This window comes from Hemitrygon akajei, chromosome 4 (assembly GCF_048418815.1).
Source record: "Hemitrygon akajei chromosome 4, sHemAka1.3, whole genome shotgun sequence".
Classification (NCBI taxonomy): Eukaryota; Metazoa; Chordata; class Chondrichthyes; order Myliobatiformes; family Dasyatidae; genus Hemitrygon; species Hemitrygon akajei.
Genome location: NC_133127.1, coordinates 148,144,163 through 148,165,264, shown reverse-complemented (window position 1 = coordinate 148,165,264; position 21,102 = coordinate 148,144,163). Strand labels below are relative to the sequence as shown.

General features: G+C 40.4%; 1 protein-coding gene across 4 annotated transcripts in view; it reads left to right on the top strand.

The window, feature by feature from the left end:
* uxs1 (UDP-glucuronate decarboxylase 1) overlaps positions 1–21,102 on the top strand; it is a 101,774-nt gene that overhangs the window by 35,265 nt on the left and 45,407 nt on the right. For all 4 annotated transcript variants that reach the window (XM_073043554.1, XM_073043553.1, XM_073043556.1 and 1 more), the window contains 2 exons: positions 17,058–17,179; positions 17,622–17,741. In XM_073043554.1, coding sequence (XP_072899655.1) covers positions 17,058–17,179; positions 17,622–17,741 — 242 coding nt within the window. The remainder of the gene's footprint in view (positions 1–17,057; positions 17,180–17,621; positions 17,742–21,102) is intronic.

Genomic DNA, 21,102 nt, shown 5'->3' with positions numbered 1-21,102 from the left:
AGCCAGTCGCATGATCAAGCCAGGACTCGTCTACTGAGCAAACAACCCCCGGGCCCTTAAGAACAAAAACAAAATATTGTGTTGGCTGTGTTCTGGCAACAGAACAAGAAGGTTTGGGTGACAGCGATCTTGTTCTTGGAATGGTTCCACCAGTGCTTCATTCCTGAAGTGAAGAAATACCTCGAAGAGAAGGGGCTGCCATTCAAGGCTCTCCTCATAATTGACAATGCTCCTGGCCATCTCCAATCTCTCTGCTTTGCTGACGATGTTCCTGCCTCCTAACACTACGCCCCTGCTGCAGCCACTTGATCAAGACATCATCAAATGCATTAAGGCGACTTACACCTGCCTCACCTTCGGGAGGATTCGTGCTGCCCTTGATGCTAACCCTGACTGCAGCATCATGGATTTATGGAAGAAATTCACAATTGTAGATGCAATTGTGCTTATTGCAGAGGCTGTAGACGCCATAAAGCCCGAGACAGTCAATGCATGTTGGAACGCACTATGGAGTGAGACAGTCAATGATTTCAGGGGCTTTCCCACTATTGATGCAGAAGTCAGGGATATCCTGAATGTTGCAAGGGAAGTTGGTGGGGAAGGCTTCTCTGATATGATCGAGGAGCACATAGAAGAGCATAGAGAAACCCTTACCAACGAGGAACTCGAAGATCTGCTGAAAGCCTCCACAGAAGGTGATTATGATGAAGATTTAGAGGAGGCAGAGCCATCAATTTGGACAGTTGAAAAATTTGCAGCAGTTTTTCAACAGGTGCAAGTTTAAAGGATATGATCCTCAACTACGATCCTTCGATGGAACGAAGCCTCCGTGTCACCCAAGGGATAACTACTGCAAGATTTGTTTGATGATGCAAAGAAAAAGAAGAGACAGCTTCCTATAACAATGTTTCTAACTAAGGCATCTGCAATTCTGAAGTCTCAACGTTCAACACATGAAGATCCTCAGCCCTCAACCTCCACAGTTCCTGACTTTAGTATTATTGAGCCTCCTCCAAAGTGTCTTTATTCCATAAAGACCAAGGAGATGGTGGTGGACTTTAGGAGATCTAGGCCTCATATGGAGCCAGTGATCATTAATGGAGAATGTGTGGAGCAGGTTAAGACCTACAAGTATCTGGGAGTGCAGTTAGACGAGAAGCTAGACTGGACTGCCAACACAGATGCCTTGTGCAGGAAGGCACAGAGTCGACTGTACTTCCTTAGAAGGTTGGCGTCATTCAATGTTTGTAGTGAGATGCTGAAGATGTTCTATAGGTCAGTTGTGGAGAGCGCCCTCTTCTTTGTGGTGGCGTGTTGGGGAGGCAGCATTAAGAAGAGGGACGCCTCACATCTTAATAAGCTGGTAAGGAAGGCGGGCTCTGTCGTGGGCACAGAACTGGAGAGTATGACATCGGTAGCAGAGCGAAGGGCACTGAGTAGGCTACGGTCAATCATGGAAAACCCTGAACATCCTCTGCATAGCACCATCCAGAGACAGAGAAGCAGTTTCAGTGGCAGGTTGCTATCGATGCAATGCTCCTCAGACAGGATGAAGAGATCATTACTCCCCAATGCCATTCGGCTTTACAATTCAACCGCCAGGGGTAAGATGTGTTAAAGTGCTGGGGTTAGGACTGAGCTTAAGTTACCATTCAATGTATTTTAGTAAACTATTTAAGAACTTTTAAAAAGCTATTTATTAATGCTTTTTGAGAGGGTGATTTTAGATGCATATCATATTTATACTGAGTTAAGTATTGTTTGTAATTAGTTTTGCTACAATAAGTGTATGGGACATTGGAAAAAATGTTGAATTTCCCCATGGGGATGAATAAAGTATCTATCTATCTAAATAAGACAGTGTAACAACTACTGTACAGGTATTATAAGTTTTACTAGTTTGATCATTGTTCGCCTCACATCTTGTTCATTCGCTGCTTGCATTGTGAGCGGGAGGAACATGCAGTCTTTTTCTTGTCAATAAGACAGTGTAACAACTATTTACATTGCATTTCCATTGTATTAGGTGTTATAAGTAATCTAGAGATGATTTAAAGTATATGAGAGGATGTGCGTAGATCAGGGGTGTCAAACTCATTTTAGGTCACGGGCCGGATTGAGCAAAATGCAGCTTCATGCGGGCCAGATCAGTCGGACGCGTGCGAACACAGCTTTCGTTGCCTCCGTTTTTTCAGCCTGCTCTCATGTGTCTCAGTCTCTGCTATAACTACAGTGTTTCACTTTACAAATTCCATTTCTTATGAAGAAGACTGCCGAGCAAGACTGCCGAATAAACACTAAAAACCCTGAAAACCTGGTACCTGAATAAACTCAGCATTAGCCATATCATACGCCATAGGCACTTCGATTACTGGGGCCAGCTTTAATAGTAATTAGATATTATCTCGCGGGCCAAAGATAATTCCACTGGCCCGCGGGCCTTGAGTTTGACATGTATGGCGTAGATCATATGCAAATATTACGCCACTTTATATAACAGATTTGAGCACCTGCGAATTTTGGTATCTGCGGGGGTTCCCGGAACCAATCTCCCGTGGATAAGAAGGGCCAACTGTGTACTGAAAGAAATGGCGGAGGTAGCAGCAGATAGATTTTTGATAATGTACAAAAGTTAGCTGAACTCAGGGCAAGTTCCAGCGGATTGGAAGATGATGAATATCATACCACGGTTTTTTTTTTTTGAAAAAAAAGAAGCAGCTAACTATAAGCCAGTTAGCTTAACATCTGTGTCTGGAAATTGCTTGAAGCTATCATTATTGTCAAGATTGTTGAATGTCATTTCCAGTATGTAAGTGTAAAGGAGAATGAATTAATTGTTACTACAGATCTGATGCAACACAAAAAAAAGAAAGGACACGATTTTAAAAACACATATAAATACATAAGATAACTTAAATTACATTATATGTACATAAGGTAAAGCTCGGTACAGGAATGTCTGTACATAGTGACTCTGACACAAAACTGTTAAGTCATTGGGTTACTGGGTGGACGTGTTGATCGGCCTTGCTGCTTGGAGATAGTAACTGTTTTTGATTCTGGTGGTCCTGGTGTGGATGCTACATAGCCCCCTCCCTGATGCGAGTGGGAAAAACAGTCCATGAGCAGAGTGGGAAGGAATAAGCGAAGAATTAAGGAAGAAATAGTGATACATCTGGATAGAAGTACTGTAGTTCCATTAGGCAGACATAGCATGGATTCATGAAGGGCAAGACTTGTTTGACAAACATACTTGTGTTCCTTGAGGATATAATGAATGTAGTGGAAACGGGTGGATATGGCATTCTTGGATTTCCAGGAGGCATTTAATAAAGTGCAGCATAATAAACTATTCATAAAATAAGGATTCTTGGAATTGAGGGTAATTATTAACATGGATAGAAGATTTGTTAACCAATAGGGGACAGAGAGTATGGATCTTTTTCCCTCAGTGTGTATATACAAAGCTATGCATTGAGTTAAGCACCTTCTCAAAAATCACCTGAGATGGAAGGTTCGTTCAAGGTTTTTAATGAGATCTTACTTGTAAAACTGCAGAAAGTTAAGTAAAATACGTATTAAATCGATACAGAATCTTCACGAGCCTGAATGTACTAATACAGGTCCACAGTCCCTTATCCGAAATTCTGAAGCAGAAATTGCAGAAGCTTGATCGTGGTGTGTCTGTGGCGTCTTACTGAAGAATATGGTGTTGGAACTACCACTGTATATGATTTAAAGAAATGGAAAGACAAGTTACTGCAGTTTTATAGTGACAGTGACATTCTACATTTATTCCAATAACTCATTTACCATGTGTTTGATTTGGTTGGTTTGAAGCTGTATATTAATTCTTCATTTTCATTGAATGTTTTTGTTGGAAATACAATATTTTTCTTGTCATTATTCCCTAAACAATACAGTATAACAACTACTTACATAGCATTTACATTGTATTGTGTACTATAAGTAATCTAGAGATGATTTAAAGTATACGGCAGGATGTGCGCAGGTCTGGAGCTCTGCCAGGTCTTAAAGTCCACTGCGCACTGAGACAGGTTAAATAAGGGACTTGAGCATACATGTTTTTTTGGTATTCGTGGGGGGGGGGTGGGGGGTTGCGGAACCAATAAGGATGGATTCTGAAATCTGAAAAATTCTGAATTCCAAAATGCAACTGGCCCCAAGGATTTTGGATAAGGAATTGTGGACCTGTACTATCAATTATCACACAATAAATGTTAACCAGGGTAATACACACACACAGCACTCCATAAGTATGCCCTATGAACAAGAGTAAACTCATGGTGCAACGCTATCTTAATAATGATAGGCGATAAACATAATACTCCAAAATAAATCTACTAAATGTTTACTGATATTAACAAAACCGAAGACTCTCAAGTATTGTTGTTTCAAGAGCAAATAAAGATAAGTGGAGCTGGATGTCTTTCCATTGTGTGCTTCTAGTTGAAATCCAAATTAATCTGCACAGGAAATATTAAAACAGCTTACATTCAGTAAGTGATGTTCATGCATATCAAACTGCATACAAAACAAACTGCCCCTCCAGAGGCCAGAATACTTCCTACCTGGCATCCATAGAATGTCAAGCTTAAGTACTGAAACTAAAAGTCAAATGATCATCTCATTAAATCTTTGGCAAAAGAAGGAGAGTATCAGACTGGTCTTGAAAACAGTCTTACTACAAAGTCTTTAACGATTATCACTTGGAAAATGTAATCTTTGATTACATGATCCTGGTAATGTCTAATGAGAAAAGAGGTGAGATCTGGTTTAGGAGTAAGGTTTGCTTTGCCCAGGATGAATCCAACTTCACTTTATCCAGCAGTGTTTGTTGCCTTCAAGTACCTCCGTGCTTCAGTTTCAAATTCCTTCTCTCTCTCAATAGCTGTCTTCTTAAGGCCATAGATTGCCACAGCTGGTGAGGAACAGTTACCAAATATGTGAACTCTTATGCGGTACTCCAGAATCTTGTTGTCCAGTTGGTGGTCACAAAACCACAAGAATCAAAGGTAGTCTTGATCCTTTCTCACTAGGAAGCTGTGGAGCATTTGTTTGATGTCTGCCATTACTGACCCCAAGCAGACTGTTATTGAGCTCTGGATCTTGCAGGAGCACATTATTCAGTGATACACCTTTGAACTGTGCACTTGAATCAAAGACAATTCGTATTTATGCAAGTTTCTGCAGGCGGTAAATACCAAAACTGGGCAAATAACAGTTTTCTTTGTTGAGATTTGGTGGAGGTGCAAACTTAGCATGAACTCCACATAATGACCTTTCATTTCTGGTTTCTTTCTCAGTGTGAGAGTGAGGAACATGAGTCAACTAAGAGCCTGTCCTGTTGTTTGCTAGGAGTTGTCGTGGAGAGTAACTACCCAATGTGACTCATCTTTGCTAAACTCTTTGTTCGGGATCTGAAGGAAGACATCTTTGATTGAGGTCCCAGCTTACAGTCATCTTCCGAGTGATAGAAGACCAGCTTGCCTAAATCTGGTTGAGCAAAAGTTAAGTACTGTATGTTAGGTGCTTACCTATAATGTTCTCTTGTACAGATTCTACACTCACAGCATCTGAAATGACTTGGGTGCCAGTACTCCAGGATATTAATCCTAAATGTGCTGACAATGGGCTGATAAGCACCATCAAGGCAAACTTGAAACAGCATGACCCAACCCAGGTCCAATTGTTAGGTGTAGGATGCGTCGTGCTGACCATTAGGCTGTTCACATAGCTTATGTGCACAGATGGTATCCCTGCCAAGCAACAGGTGAATCTCCGCACAAGAGTCAAGTGGGGGAATCTTGTCATCGATGTCCTTAAGAAGTGAATGACCACATGCAGCTTTAGGAGTTGGGATTTCATCCCTGTTGTTGGGATTTTGGTTGCACTCAATGAGGGTTGGCAAGGGTAAGCAGACTTGCCCTCCTATTGTGGCAGATCCACTGGCTATTCTTCCAGAAACTTCTGATGTTCCAGAACATGTCTTTAGAGTGTATGGGGAAAATAGAACTTTGAATACTGAATGTGTCACAGTATAGTCATTTTGCCAAGGACACATTGTTCTGATTATCTAATATCACATATGCCTTTAGATTTTGCTCAGGATGTCCTTTCGGGTAGATGTTGACTAGACATATTGAGAGCAAGATTTGCCTTGGAAGCCTTTCCTGCATACCTCTGTGCATGATGAAGTAGCTACATCTGATAGATGCTCAGCTAGCTTCCTGCCATACTCTGCTGCGGGTGTGCTGGAACCAGTAGTAGCCAAGGTGCTGGTCCTGAATGAATTTTTCTGTATGAGCTGGATACTTTTGTACTTAGTGTAGTGTACGGTAGTTTTAGTCTTTAGTTTGTTGTGTTGTTGAAGCACAACATTTGATACATATTGAGAGCTCAATTGGAGAGTGTCTTCCATCTGCTGGTAATTTTTCTCCGAATCCTCACATTTCCTTTAAGGGTGAGGTTTCTTTTCCACAGGGATTTACCTATCAGGGTTTTCTACTTCAGTTTTGTTGACTGTGATAGAGGTTCTGCTTTCCCAAGATAAGTTTTTGCTGAAGACTTCTTTTTGAATGACATGTTACTGGAAGTTGAGGACATAAAGCTAGGGTCATTTTATATTTCTGTATGGTGGCGGATGAATTCAACAAAAAATGAAAATGATGGATAGTGGGCATGATGTGTTCTTTTGTACTTGAAACCTGCAGCTATCCACTGTTCTTGCATGTTGCCTGGTGGTTTCTCCTCTTGTTTTTTTTTTGTGTGGCCAGCAGTCCCAACAACAGATCTGCAAGCTCCAGTAGCTTCTGTGGTTCTTTGTGGAAGAGCTTTGGAGAAGTATTGAGTCTGCTGAACAGAGATTCTTCGATTGCCTCCAGAGAGCCATGACATTTGTCCAGCCTTTGCCACAGCATTTGCAAACACATAGCTGGATTATTTGCATCGCCCTAACTTGTTTAGCATGTTGCAGTGACTCCCTATCAAGCCACTTATAGAGATGGTCTAGCTCTTTGTTAGGTTTGAAAATTAGTCCTTCCTTGGCATTGTAAAAGCTTGATTTCTACGACAGATAACTTGCAGATTGGTTGTTGAACAACTCAACGAGCCAGATACCAAGCCAAATCTAATGCACCTGCAGCTCCTGATTGAGGGCATTGTAGAAAATGATTTGCCAAATGTGCGTCCTGGGAGGGATGTAAGCTCAGCCTCTGCTGATAGGGTTGGCATCAATAGTAACTTCTGATGTCTTCGCAGTGATGAAACTGCAAAACGGGAAGTTGTGGTATGGACCGTTTCTTGAAGAGCTGGAATGCTTTTATAGCCAAAATGTGTTTGGACTTGCATGTTCTTTAGTAAGCTGCATTGGCTGTTGTGATGTTATAGCATGACTGATTCTGGTTATAGACTCGGCACTGTCTAAGTCAGCTACTGCTCCGTATACCATTGCCTCTGTTAAGGCAGCTTCAGCTTCACAGTCTTCCTTGAGTGCATCTAACATAGCGTTTGCAGGTGCTCTCCATGCCTATACAAGCTTTCTCCATTTACACCACAACATGGTGTTTAGCATAAGCTGCTCTCATTCTTGCCACTTCGGCTCTGGAGCAAGCTCGTGCTGTTGCTATTCTTATTGTAAATTACTTTGAGCATTACAATGACACGATCGATCCGCCATATTCTGACCTGTCTTCCAGGTCTTCGCGATCAGCGCTACTCAGGTCGGAAGCTGACATTGTGTACAGCATTCAGATGCGTCTGAAGTCTGGGTGACACCTTTGAAGGGGAGTTATCTTTTCACTCTGTAGCCCTCACAGTGTGGATATGCATAGCTATGCAGAGAGTTAAGCACCTTCTCAAGAATCACCTGAGATCCGAAGCTTCCTTAAGGGTTTTTAATTAGATCTTGCTTGTGAAACTTGTTAAGAACATGTTAAGTTCAATACAGAATCGCTGTGCACCTGAATATACTATTCTTGCAATCGGTGTTAACCAAGGTTATTCTCTTTTGTGCGCTTTCTCACTCACAACACTCCATAACTATGTTGTGTAAATGAGTTTAAACTCTTGGCACAGTGATCTCTTAACAACCAGCAATAAACATAATACTTTAAAATATATTACTAAATGTTTATCGATAATAACAAAACTGAAGACTCAGATATTGCTGTTTCAAGGGCAAATAAAGAGTTGATGGAGGTGGGTGTCTTTCTATCATGTGCATCAAGTTGAAATTCAAATTAACCCATGCCGGAAGTGATAAAGAAAGTTTTATATACAAGAAGTGATGTTCATGCAAAACAAACTGCATACAAAAAAATTGCACCTCCAGAGACCAGACAATGGATAAATAGGTGCTTCTCAGTGGTGAGTGGAGTGGCACTGGTGGCAATGCTGGGCCTGCCACTGTTCACGATATTTATTAATAATTTGGAAGAGGGGGCTGAGTGTAACGTATTTAAGTTTGCTGATAACACTAAATTGAGTGAAAAAGCAAATTGTGCAGAGAAAGAGGATGTGCAAAGTCTGCAGAAAGATATAGATAGGTTAAATGAGTGGGCAAAGGTTGTCAGATATAATACAGCCTTGATAAATTTGAGGTTAGATTATTTAAATGTTGGAAGATTGCAGCATGCTTTTGTGAGGAACTTTGGAGTGCTTGTGCATGAATAGCAAAAGATTGCTTACAGGTGCAACACATCAAGAAGACAAATGGAATATTAGCCTCCTTTGTTAGAGGGGTTGAAATTAAGAACAGATTGGTTATGCTGCAAGTGTACGTGGTACTGGTGAAGCCGCACCTGGAGTACTTCGTGGAGTTCTGTTCTTACTTGAGGAAAGACATCCTACCTTTAGAGACAGTGAAGTGTAAGTTCACGAGGTTGTGTCTAGAGATCAGGGATTACTTGTGAAGAGCAATTGAGTTGTCTGGGGCTGTATTGCTGGTATTCAGAAGTTTAAAGAGCATCTTATAGGAATATATAAAATTATGGAAAGGATGGAAAGATGTTTCCACTGATAAATGAGACTAGAACCAGGGGGCATAGCCTCAAGATTTGGAGGAATAGGTTTAGGACAGGGATGAAGTGAAATTACTTTTCCCAGAGAGTAGTGAATCTGTGGAACTCTCTGCCCATTGAAGCATTTAGAGGTATTACATACCCCGTAACTGGGTCACTTACCAGCAAAGATAGAGAGGTCCGTTGAAGTCTGATGGTACTATTTTTAACGGTATTTATTGATAAAAATACACAAAAATAATATCAATGCAAACATACATATAATATGCGTCGTCAATACTAAATCTAAAAGTGCAGGTATAATAATAATCAATAAGAAATAACTATCATTGTCTAGGGGATAATGTATTGTCCGATGGAAATATAAAAGTCACTTTAGTTCATTCAAGCTGCAGCTTTTGGTTGGAGAGAGAGACGGATTAAAACTTGTCCATTCCTTTTATGATGTCAATCCTTCGAGAGTCGTTGGGGGCCAAGTTCTCCTTTGTTGTTAGCTAAAGCCGTTTTTCTGTGGCAAGGCTCACCAATTCCGAGGCAAGTTGAAAAGGATGCACGTGGCTTCCACCGGCTTTCGCTATTACGCTGTTACAGGATTTCTAGTGTTTCTTCTGGTGCGTCTGAGGGGCTGTTCCCACAGACCCTCTTTTATCCCCACTCACGGGGTCTCAGATGTCAATCCCCCCAACCAGCCCACGTCGCCCGAGGGCTTCCACGAAGCACAGTATTTTAATACACAATTCCGTCTCCAAGAGACAATGGCCGTTTCCCGTTGCTTTGTATCGCCGAAGGGCCAAACATTCCAAATGTCTCTCTCTCATTTCCTGGGTCTCCTGACCTGAATTAATAGCGATCTTGCGATTCTCAAAAAGGAGGGGGCACAGGCGTAACAGAGGCTACCTCATCAGATATGCTTATTGCATAGTTACATAGATTTTTAAATAGCAGGGCAATTAAAGATTATGGGGAAAAGACAGATACGTGGAGTCGAGTCCATGACCAGATCAGACAGGATTTTATTGAATAATGGAGAAGGCTCAATGATCCAGATAACCCACTCTTGTTGTTATTTTTTATTCTTGTGTTTCTAATGTACATTACTAAGAGCTCAGCATGTTTTCCCAGGAACACAACACTAACAAAATCAAAAGCAACACACACAAAATACTGGAGAAACTCGGCATCTATGGAAATGAATATATGGACAACGCTTTGAGCTGAGACCCTTCTGCAGAACTGAGGAGGAAGGGGAAAGATGCTTGATTATGCATTAGTTGAACAATGAAAATTGAAAAACGGACAGTGATGGAAGTCTAGTAAGTGAAGGGAGAAAGAAATAATAACATTACCACATGGTCAATTTTTTTTATACACCATAGATGAGAAATATTCTATTCAAATTTGCAGATAAAAGCCAATCAAATAACCCCATTTCAAATAATGAAGCACCAGAGAAGCTTCCAGAATGATACAAATGTAACCATGAGGGGACACACCAAACTACTGCACATAAGTATTGTGACCAGTAGGAAAATAATCAACAACTACCCAAGTTATGGAAATATCAAAGGCTATATGTTCTTCAAAATATTTACAAGATTATATCATTGTTAGATAATTGGGTAGGCACACTTGCAGGAGTTTGAACTATTTTATTAATGACGGCTGATATAAGTAAAAAAGATGGAAGCTATGATAAAGCATAACAGTATGAATATTTGTACTCATTGCAAGTCAGGGAAATTGGCAAAAACGTAGCCACAACAAATAATACTTGAATAAACTTCATAATGAACAATAGTTGTGAACTTGTTCTAAGCCTTCTGATTGGTTCACGATTTGCGCACTGTATCCAGCAATGTAGACACTGTCAGAGTTTTCTAGCATGTTAACCACTGTGCTTATTGTCCTCGTGAAGTACCACTTTTGCTCACCTGCAGTGGCTGGCATGTATCCAATTACTTCTGCAATCTACCTTCACCCAGCCCGATATTAATTTCAGTGCTCGTCTTGATTTTTTCAGATCTGCTTTTTTAAATTAGCAGTGTTGTAGTTCCTCACTTCTAACTTCCATCCAATTATGTACTGATGCCAAAACTAGATTTCCTCTCAGATAATTTGGAAATAGAGAGGAAGCATTTACCTTCCATTTAGTTTAGGCCCTGAAAATTTCCATTTCATTTGTGAGTCCAAGTCCTTAAAACTTCACAACCGTTGTTTTGTTAACTATGCCAAAATTGTTGGATTCTATTTTAAATCAAAGCTTATTTTGGAAGGCAGAAAGGTGGTACAAATCTTGTTGCTTCACTATTGTTTTATTAAGCATTAATAGAACAAAGAAAATTTTTAAAACTAGGTCTAGTCTAGTAAATGAAGGGCAAGAGAAGCAAAAGAAAGAAAATTGATGGTGTCGCCACATGGTGAGCTTTGTTTATGCTCCCTAGAAAATAAACCTTGCATTCAAATTTGCAGATAAGAGTCAACCAATCAGATAGCCCTTATTCAAATAACGCAGCACCAGAGAAGCTTCCAGAGCTTTCCAGAATGATTTAGATGTAACCACAAAGGGGGTTACAACTATACAGGTGTCCCCCGTTTTTCGAATGTTCACTTTACGACACCTCACTGTTATGAAAAAAGGCAGCGCATGCCGGGCAGCCAAGCTCCTCCCCTGGAACTGCATTCTAGCCGGCATTGCTTAAACACGTGCCTGTGAGCATCTGTGCTTTATGTCAATTTATTTTGTGCATCCGTCAGCAAGATGAGTTCTAAGGTATCGGAAAAGCCTAAAATAGCACGCAAGAGTGTTACACTTAGTGTAAAACTAGACATAATTAAGCGTTTCGATAGTGGTGAATGAAGTAAGGACATAGTGAGTTTGGCTAAGGAGGCTGGGTTTGTGGAAGTTGACAAAAATGATGTTGAAGAGGTTTTGGCATCCCATGACCAAGAACTGACAGATGAAGAGGAAAGGATAACAATTGAAACCGAACGCAGTAGCGAACGGCCCGAAAGTGAAGTCGTCCAGGAACTGTACATGAAGCAATTGCGTGAGATTTTCACTGCGATTGACAACGCTGCAATGATTGCAGAAAAGTATGACATTAATTTTGAAATGGTACGTAGGTTTAGGGCAGGTTTGCAGGATGGTTTGAGTGCTTACAAAGAACTGTATGATAGAAAAATGCGCGAGGCTAAGCAGTCAAGCATACTGTTGTTTTGCAAGCCTTCCACATCTGCCACAGCAGACGACGAACCTCGACCTTCGGCATCGAGGCAGGCAGACATAGGTGACCTGCCTACCCTGATGGGGACAGACAATGATGAGATGACATCCCAGTCTTCCACCACCTCAACCTCCGACTCAGCCTAACACACCATCAGTGTGCTTACTGTCTTCCCGATTCCAGTAAGTGAAACTACACTGTACATAGATTATTTCTACTTTATATAGGATGTGTATTTTTATGTGTTATTTGGTATGATTTGGCAGCTTCATAGCTTAAGGGTTACTGGAAAGAGCGCTTCTGCCAAGAGCGCTTGCGCCGCGTGTTTCTGCTGAGAGCGCTTGCGTGAGATTTTCTCTGCGGTGGACAGCGCTGCAATGATTGCAGAAAAGTATTCCTACTTCATATAGGCTGTGTATTTATCAGATCATTCCTGCTTTTACTATATATTACTATTATTTTAGGTTTTGTGTTATTTGGCATGATTTGGTAGGTTATTTTTTGGGTCTGCGAACACACAAATTTTTCCCATATAAATAAAAGGTAATTGCTTCTTCACTTTACGACATTCCGACTTATGAACTGTTTCATAGGAACGCTCTACCTTCGGATAGCGGGGGAAACCTGTATATACATACAGTGACCACTAGGAAACTTACTAAACAGTTACATGTATATAAGTACGTAGTTATAAAAAGACTAGCAGGTAATTGGTTAAGCTGCAAAAAAGATAGCAATTAAACAGCCTAATCCATTAGGAGTCAGCAGTGGAAAGGGTGCAAGTACCTGGGCATCAACATCTTGGAGGATCTATCCTGGCCCAACACATTGAGCAATCATAAAGAAGGCATGCTGTCTACTTTGTTAGGATTTTGAGGAGATTTGGTATGTCACCAAAGACTTAGAAATTTCTATAGATGCGTGGTGGAGCGATGGTTGCATAACAGCCTGGTATGGAGACTTCAATGCACAGAATCAGAAGAGGCTGCAGAGAGTTGTTACAGTCAGCTGGCTCCATCATGAGCACAGCCTACCCCATCATTCAGGACATCTTTAAGAGCCATTGGCTCTTGCTATCCCAATAATAAGCCCTGGATCACTAGTCACATCAAAGGCCTCCTAAACCAGAAGAAGAGGGCCTTTAAAGATGGTGATCGGTTGGAGCTTAGAAGAGTTCAGAAGGAACTCAGAGTACAGATAAGGGGGGCAAAGGAGCAGTATAGGAGGAAGCTAGAACAAAAGCTGCAGAAAAAAAGCATGAAGGAGGTGTGGGATGGGATGAAGATCATCACCGGATGCGGTGCAAAGCGGGGGGCGAACATAAGTGGAGATGTGGAGAAAGCGAACCAGCTGAACAACTTCTTCAACAGGTTCGACAGCTCAATCTCATCCTCACCGCAGAAATCCACACCAGGCTTACTTCCCTCACAGGAAAATAGCCACTCACAGGAGACCTGTGAGCCCACGCCCAGGATTACGGCTGCACAGGTGGAAGGTCAACTGAGGAAGATCTGTACCAGCAAGGCGGCTGGACCGGATGGAGTTTCCCCACGATTACTGAGGGCCTGTGCGACTGAGCTGGGAGAACCACTGCAGCGCATCTTCAGCATGAGCCTGGAGCAGAGAAGAGTACCCAGACAGTGGAAAACATCCTGTATTGTCCCGGTACCGAAGAAACCACAACCAAAGGAGTTGAATGACTTCAGACCTGTTGCTTTGACGTCGCACGTGATGAAGACCATGGAGCGGCTGATAATACAGAATCTGAGGCCACAAACCAGGCACGCCCAGGATCCTCTTCAGTTTGCGTATAAGGAGAAGGTGGGAGTGGAGGATGCTATCACGTATTTGCTGCACAAATCACTCTCTCACCTAGATGGGGTCAGTTGTGCTGTTGAGGATTACATTCCTTGACTTCTCTAGTGCCTTTAACACCATCCAGCCCAAGATCTTAAGGCACAAACTAACGGAGATGGGAGTAGACTCTCACATGGTGGATTGGATAGTGGACTACTTGACAGATAGACCTCAGTATGTGCAGTTGGGAGACTGTAGGTCTGACACGGTGGTCAGCAGCACAGGAGCGCCGCAGGGAACCGTACTCTCTCCGGTCCTGTTCATCCTGTACACATCAGACTTCCAATATAACTCGGAGTCCTGCTATGTGCAGAAGTTCGCTGATGACACGGCCATAGTGGGGTGTGTCAGGAATGGACAGGAGGAGGAGTATAGGAAACTGATACAGGACTTTGTGATATGGTGCAACTCAAACTACCTGCGTCTCAATATCACCAAGACCAAGGAGATGGTGGTGGACTTTAGGAGATCTAGGCCTCATATGGAGCCAGTGATCATTAATGGAGAATGTGTGGAGCAGGTTAAGACCTACAAGTATCTGGGAGTACAGTTAGACGAGAAGCTAGACTGGACTGCCAACACAGATGCCTTGTGCAGGAAGGCACAGAGTCGACTGTACTTCCTTAGAAGGTTGGCGTCATTCAATGTCTGTAGTGAGATGCTGAAGATGTTCTATAGGTCAGTTGTGGAGAGCGCCCTCTTCTTTGTGGTGGCGTGTTGGGGAGGAAGCATTAAGAAGAGGGACGCCTCACGTCTTAATAAGCTGGTAAGGAAGGCGGGCTCTGTCGTGGGCAAAGTACTGGAGAGTTTAACATCGGTAGCTGAGCGAAGGGTGCTGAGTAGGCTACGGTCAATTATGGATAACTCTGAACATCCTCTACATAGCACCATCCAGAGACAGAGAAGCAGTTTCAGCGACAGGTTACTATCGATGCAATGCTCCTCAGACAGGATGAAGAGGTCAATACTCCCCAATGCCATTAGGCTTTACAATTCTACCGCCAGGACTTAAGAACTTTTTAAAAGCTATTATTAATGCTTTTTGAGATAGTGATTTAGATGTATATCATATTTTTTACTGAGTAAGTATTGTATGTAATTAGTTTTGCTACAACAAGTGTATGGGACATTGGAAAAAAAGTTGAATTTCCCCATGGGGATGAATAAAGTATCTATCTATCTATCTATCTATCTATCTAGAAGGCGATGTCTATCACTAAGAACCCTCGCCATCCGGGATGTGACCTCTTCTCTTTACTATCATTGAGGAGAAGGTACAGGAACTTGAAGACCCACACTCAGCAATTAAGAAACTACATTTCCCCTCTGCCATCAAATTTCTGAACACTATCTCTTTACTCATTTTTCTTTACACTGTTCATTTTTGTAACTTGTAATAATTTTGTCTTGCCTATACCACTGCTGCAGAACAACAAATTCTACATCATTTAAGTCAGTGATAGAAAATCTGATTCTGAGGTAGCGCAGTGTCATTGGAGCCGTTGAGGCCTTTGACTATCTTCCATTTTTAATAAGACTTCTAAGTGGAATATTCAATTATCTTATATTTACTTACATTATTATTTAACGTGAAAATGATTCTAACATCCTTTAGATCAGTGATAATATCTTGGACAATGATTGAGAGTGTCAGGTTCAAGCCAGTCAACTACAAGTCAAGCTTAAGCGTAGGTACTAAATTTAAAACATCTAATTAATTGCAAACTGAAATTAAAAATTCTACCACCTGTACAGTTTTGCAATGTTGATTATTGCATGATGATTGAGTCCTGAAATAGGGTCTCAGTCTGAAACATCAACTGTTACTCATTTCCATAGATATTGACTGACCTGCTGAGTTCCTCTAGCATTTTGTGTGTGTTGCCAATGATTGCATGGTTTTGTTATCAGAGGAGGCACTATAGAATAAGTGGGAATGAGTTGTCCTAAGTAAATGATAAGGAATGAGAGGTGCAGCAAAGAACAAGAATCTTGAAATTAAATGTCAGTTTACTTGCATAAGGATTGCAGCAAAGCTGGGTACCCATGCACAATCTCCAACATTGTATTCCTCTTGACCCCACCCATCAATCATTCATCTGCATTAGTGAAAATGAATTCTTGGATAACAGTGGAAATGAAGAAATAAATTATTGTCCTGGCTCTGATTTTGTGTGAATTTGTTCTCTCTCTCCCCCCACCCCCCATCTGCATTTTTTGTGGCTATGACGAGTATTTAATCTACAAGTTAAAGTAGTACTCCCTTATGAATGCAAATCACAATGGTAATAACCAATGGGATGGATTTATAATATATGATCTTAGAGCAGAGATGGTCTTTATCTCCACCAGACCAGAATTTAGTTATACACCTGCTGGCTGTCAAGGTAGTTAGTGTGAAATGTTAAGATTTATCATCATCCTGCCTTGGAATGGACAAATGCTTCTGGTTTTATTTCCATTCTGTGCATAATTGATGCTCTATCCTTAAGTTTAAATTGAATTCCCACTTCTTTTCGTACCTAATTTGTTAGCTGGGTTGTTTGTTTCCACTTTTAGAACAATGGAGGAAGACTTGATTTGATATGACTTCGGCACTTGTATTATGGACCACAATGTGTGTAAAAGTTATGTAGGTAGAATGCAGTTCTTATCTCTGTGACCCTTACAGATGTATTGCACATTGTATGTAAAGGTAGTTTGTTTGAATTTAGCTAAGGACTATGAGTTGCCCAAATACGTACTTTTGCTAGTGTCCAATTCAAATTGAAAATTATTGTAGTATGTATTGACAAAAATTATAGCTCTTACAACCTCTTTCATAGTATCTGGGCTAGTCAAGTAGAAAAATACATTTCAATGTCCCTGACAGAATTTTATAAAATGTAATGGTTAATCTATTTTCAGTTAATAGTATTTTTTTTAATCAATAAAGATCCAGAAGTTCATCCACAACGTGAAGATTACTGGGGTCATGTAAATCCAATTGGACCAAGAGCTTGCTATGATGAGGGGAAGAGAGTGGCTGAAACAATGTGTTATGCCTATATGAAGCAGGTTAGTATATACCTCGGATATACATTGATTACTTTTGCTAAACTTTACAATTTAGATAGTCCTGTAACTTAGAAATGTGACACATTGTGAGTGATATTTTGAAAATACTTATGTATTTGGAGTCCATATCTGATGTATGTGTTCTATGATTTGAAATATCACTTTGATCTATGTTAACTGTACAGAGGTCTGTATGATCTGTTAATTGCATGTTTCATTTTTATAACATTTTAAATATTGCTTATGGACACCAGTTTCAGTTAGTTATATAATATCCTTCAACCCTTCATGTTCAGGTGAGTGGCAATTTTGCAATGCTGTGTAATTAATAATATTATGATTGTTTAGATTAATATAGATTTAAATATTTTTGCCCAACTTGTACATTTATATTTTTATTTCTTGATAATATTAAAGCATGTTTTCCATATCAATATTGCAGGAAGGAGTAGAAGTTCGGGTTGCTCGAATATTCAATACATTTGGTCCACGCATGCATATGAATGATGGCAGAGTAGTGAGTAACTTTATTCTACAGGCTCTCCAAGGAGAAGGACTGACAGTGAGTACAATTTGTCATTTTTGCAATGGCTTGTGCATGCAATTTGGTATATTGTCCAAAGCTCATATAGCTTATACAGTGGTTCTTTTCCAGACATTGGTTATCTTTCATAGTATAAAGATATATAGGAGATACCAATTTCTGTTGCATTTATATCTGTTTAGATTAGAATTGAGCTACATTTAACTGAATTATTAATCTTTATAATTTGACAAACCCATGTTATTGGCCACTTGTAACAATATAATTTCTTGCCAATGTTGAGCCACTGATAGGTGGAAATAGATTTAGATATTTAATATCATAGGCATTCAAGGTGAATCATGAGCTTTTAAGGAGATTCAGAGTAATAAACTAAGCAATCTTTTGAAAGTACAGGAGATTTTGGAGAGCCTTCTATTTTCAAATTTTCATTTTAGGAAAAGAAATGATATTTTACCCAGCTTTTTAAACAAAGGCATCACTAGAATTCATAAATCTCTTTCTATTTTTCTACAAAAAATTCCCTTTATATTTGCGATACATCTTGCTCATTACCACAATTATGTATTGAATAATCCAGTTTTCTCTAAGTTCTGCCCATTCAAATATAAACACATTTTTCCCACTTACTGTCTAGGTGGCCACCACCTCTCTTTTCAGCCTCTGTCTCCTGTACCTTCCAGAGAAGGGAAGTTAATTTTGATACTATGGGCATAGGTGCCAAGCCTAAGTACAGCTTTGGGGGAGCAGGACCTAGGCGCCATCATAACTGGCGGGTAAGTGTCAATGGCAGTTATCCCCATCGCCTCTGTTTCTGTGATTTTTGCAGCATGACAGTGAGATTAGTTTCACAGCACTGATTGATGGCTCAAGTGCTGAAATAGAAAAGTTGCTGATTTGGTTATCTCCAACATAACCATGAATTCATTGCATTCAGCAGGGGCAACAGTGCTACAGGGTCACTAGGAAGGCTGTCACCTGATCATTGTTATTGCACAGGTATCCAGACTTGCCTATTGTTCTGAAAGCACAAGGTTAAGCCTCACCACAGCAGATGGGGAAATTAAGTTTGTATAAAGTTAGAGCAAAAATATGGCATCGGTGAAGGAGATCATGAAGTTTAGTGGCTTGTTACAAAAAAAACTCGTCTGATTCATTAATGTGTGCCTTGCCTGTATTTGACTCAAGACATACGGTTGCAAAAAAAGGTCTGTAGACACTTTGCAATTACCTGGTTTTCTGCATTAATTACTCATAAAATGTAGGCTGATCTTCATCTAAGTCAAAATAATAGACAAACACAATAATGCTTAAACTAATAACACACTAACAGTTCTATTTCTTGTCAATACTGAGTATACCATTTAAACAATCAGTCTAGGTTCAAAAGAGTATATGAACCTTTGGGGTAATGCATTCTACAAAATCTATTTGGAGTTGGATGCTCCACTCAATGAAATGAGATTGGAGGTGTGAGTTGTAGAGGTGCCCTGCCCTATAAAAAAAGACATACAAAGTCCGGTTACTGACAGCAAACTCTTCTCAAGAAAGATCTGTTTATGTGCACCATGTCTTGATCAAAACTACTTTCAAAGGACCTTAGAAGAACTGCAAAGATGCATGAAGCTAGAAAGGGCTTCTAAGGCATTTCTAAAGACCTGAGTGTTCATCAGTACACAGTAAGAGGAATTGTTTACAAATGGAGGAAATTCAGTACTGCTGCTACCCTCCCTAGGAGTGGGCGTCCTGCAAAGATCACACCAAGAGCACAATGTACAATGCTGAAGGAGGTGAAAAGAACCCAAGGGTAACAGCAAAAGACCTGCAGAAGTTTCCAGAACTTTCTAAAGTCTCTGTTCATGCGTCCACAATAAGAAAAACACTGAACAGGAATGGTGGTCGTGGAAGGACACCATGGAGGAAATGACTGCTCCCCAAAAAAACATTGCTGCACATCACAGGTTTACAGAAGACCACCTGGATGCTCTACAATACTTCTGTGGACAGATGAGACAAAAGTTGAACTTCTTGGCAGAAATGCACATTGCTGTTTTTGGAGGAAAAGGGCAATGCACACCAACACCAAACCTCATCCTAACTGTGATGCAACATGGTGGAAGGAGCATCGTGGTTTGGGGCTGCTTTGCTGCCTCAGGGCCTGGACAGCTTCCAATTGTTGATGGAACAATGAATTCAAAATTGTATCAAGACGTTTTACAAGAGAATGTCAGGATAGCAGTCCTACACCTGAAGGTTAATAGAAGTTGGATGATGCAACGTGGCAATGATCAGAAACACAAAAGTAAATCAACAGCAGGATAGTTTAAAAAGAAGAAAATTTGTGTTTTGCAATGGCCAAGTTAGAGTCCGGACCTTAGTCCAATTGGGATGCTGTGTCGTTACCTGAAGAGGGTTGTTCATGCAAGGTATCCCAGAAATATTGATGAGCTGGAAGTGTTTTATATGGATGAATGATCAGAATTTCCTCCTCGCCTCTATGCAAGTCTGACCAGCAGCTACAGGAAACATTTGGTAGAGGTTATTGCTGTTAAAGGAAGTTCTACCAGTTATGAAATACAAGGGGTTTTTCCAGCCTGGATGGTGAATGATTAAACAATGTGTTCAATGAAGGCATGAAAAGTACAATTGCTTGTGTATTATTAGTTTAGGCAGATTGTGTTTGTTTATTCATAAAATGTGGTCTGATCTTCATCTGAGTAATTAATGCAGAAAACCTGGTTACTGCAAAGGGTTCACAATCTTTTTCTTGCAACTGTACCAATGTGAATGTCATTTAATTGTTCTCTGTAGTAGCCTACCAGCCGTTCAGTTCAGGGGCAATCTATGATGGCTTGGCCAATGATGTCTTTATCCTTTATAAGATTAGGTTAAAATGTTGAGCCAAGACTAGAAATAATAACTATTATTCTAAAAGATAGCTGAAAAAACTGTAAATTCTACAGTGAAGTAATCCAGTCCTTTAATACATTTCGGAGGAAATGTAATATACAGTGCTTATAAAAAGTATTCCAACCCTTGGAAGTTTTTATGTTTTTTTGTTTTACACCATTGAATCACAGTGCATTAAATTTGGCTTTTTTGACTCTGATCAACAGAAAAGACTCTTGTATCAAAGTGAAAACAAATTTCTACAAATTGGTCTAAATTAAACACAAAATAATTGATTGCATAATTACTCACCTTTGGCAGCAGTTACAGCCTTCAGTCTGTGTGTATAGGTCTCTATCAGCTTTGCACATCTGGACACTGCAATTTTCCCCCATTCTTCATTACAAAACTGCTCAATTTCTGTCAGATTGCATAGGGATAATGAGTGAACTGCCCTTTACAGGTCCAGCCACAAATTCTCAATTGGCTT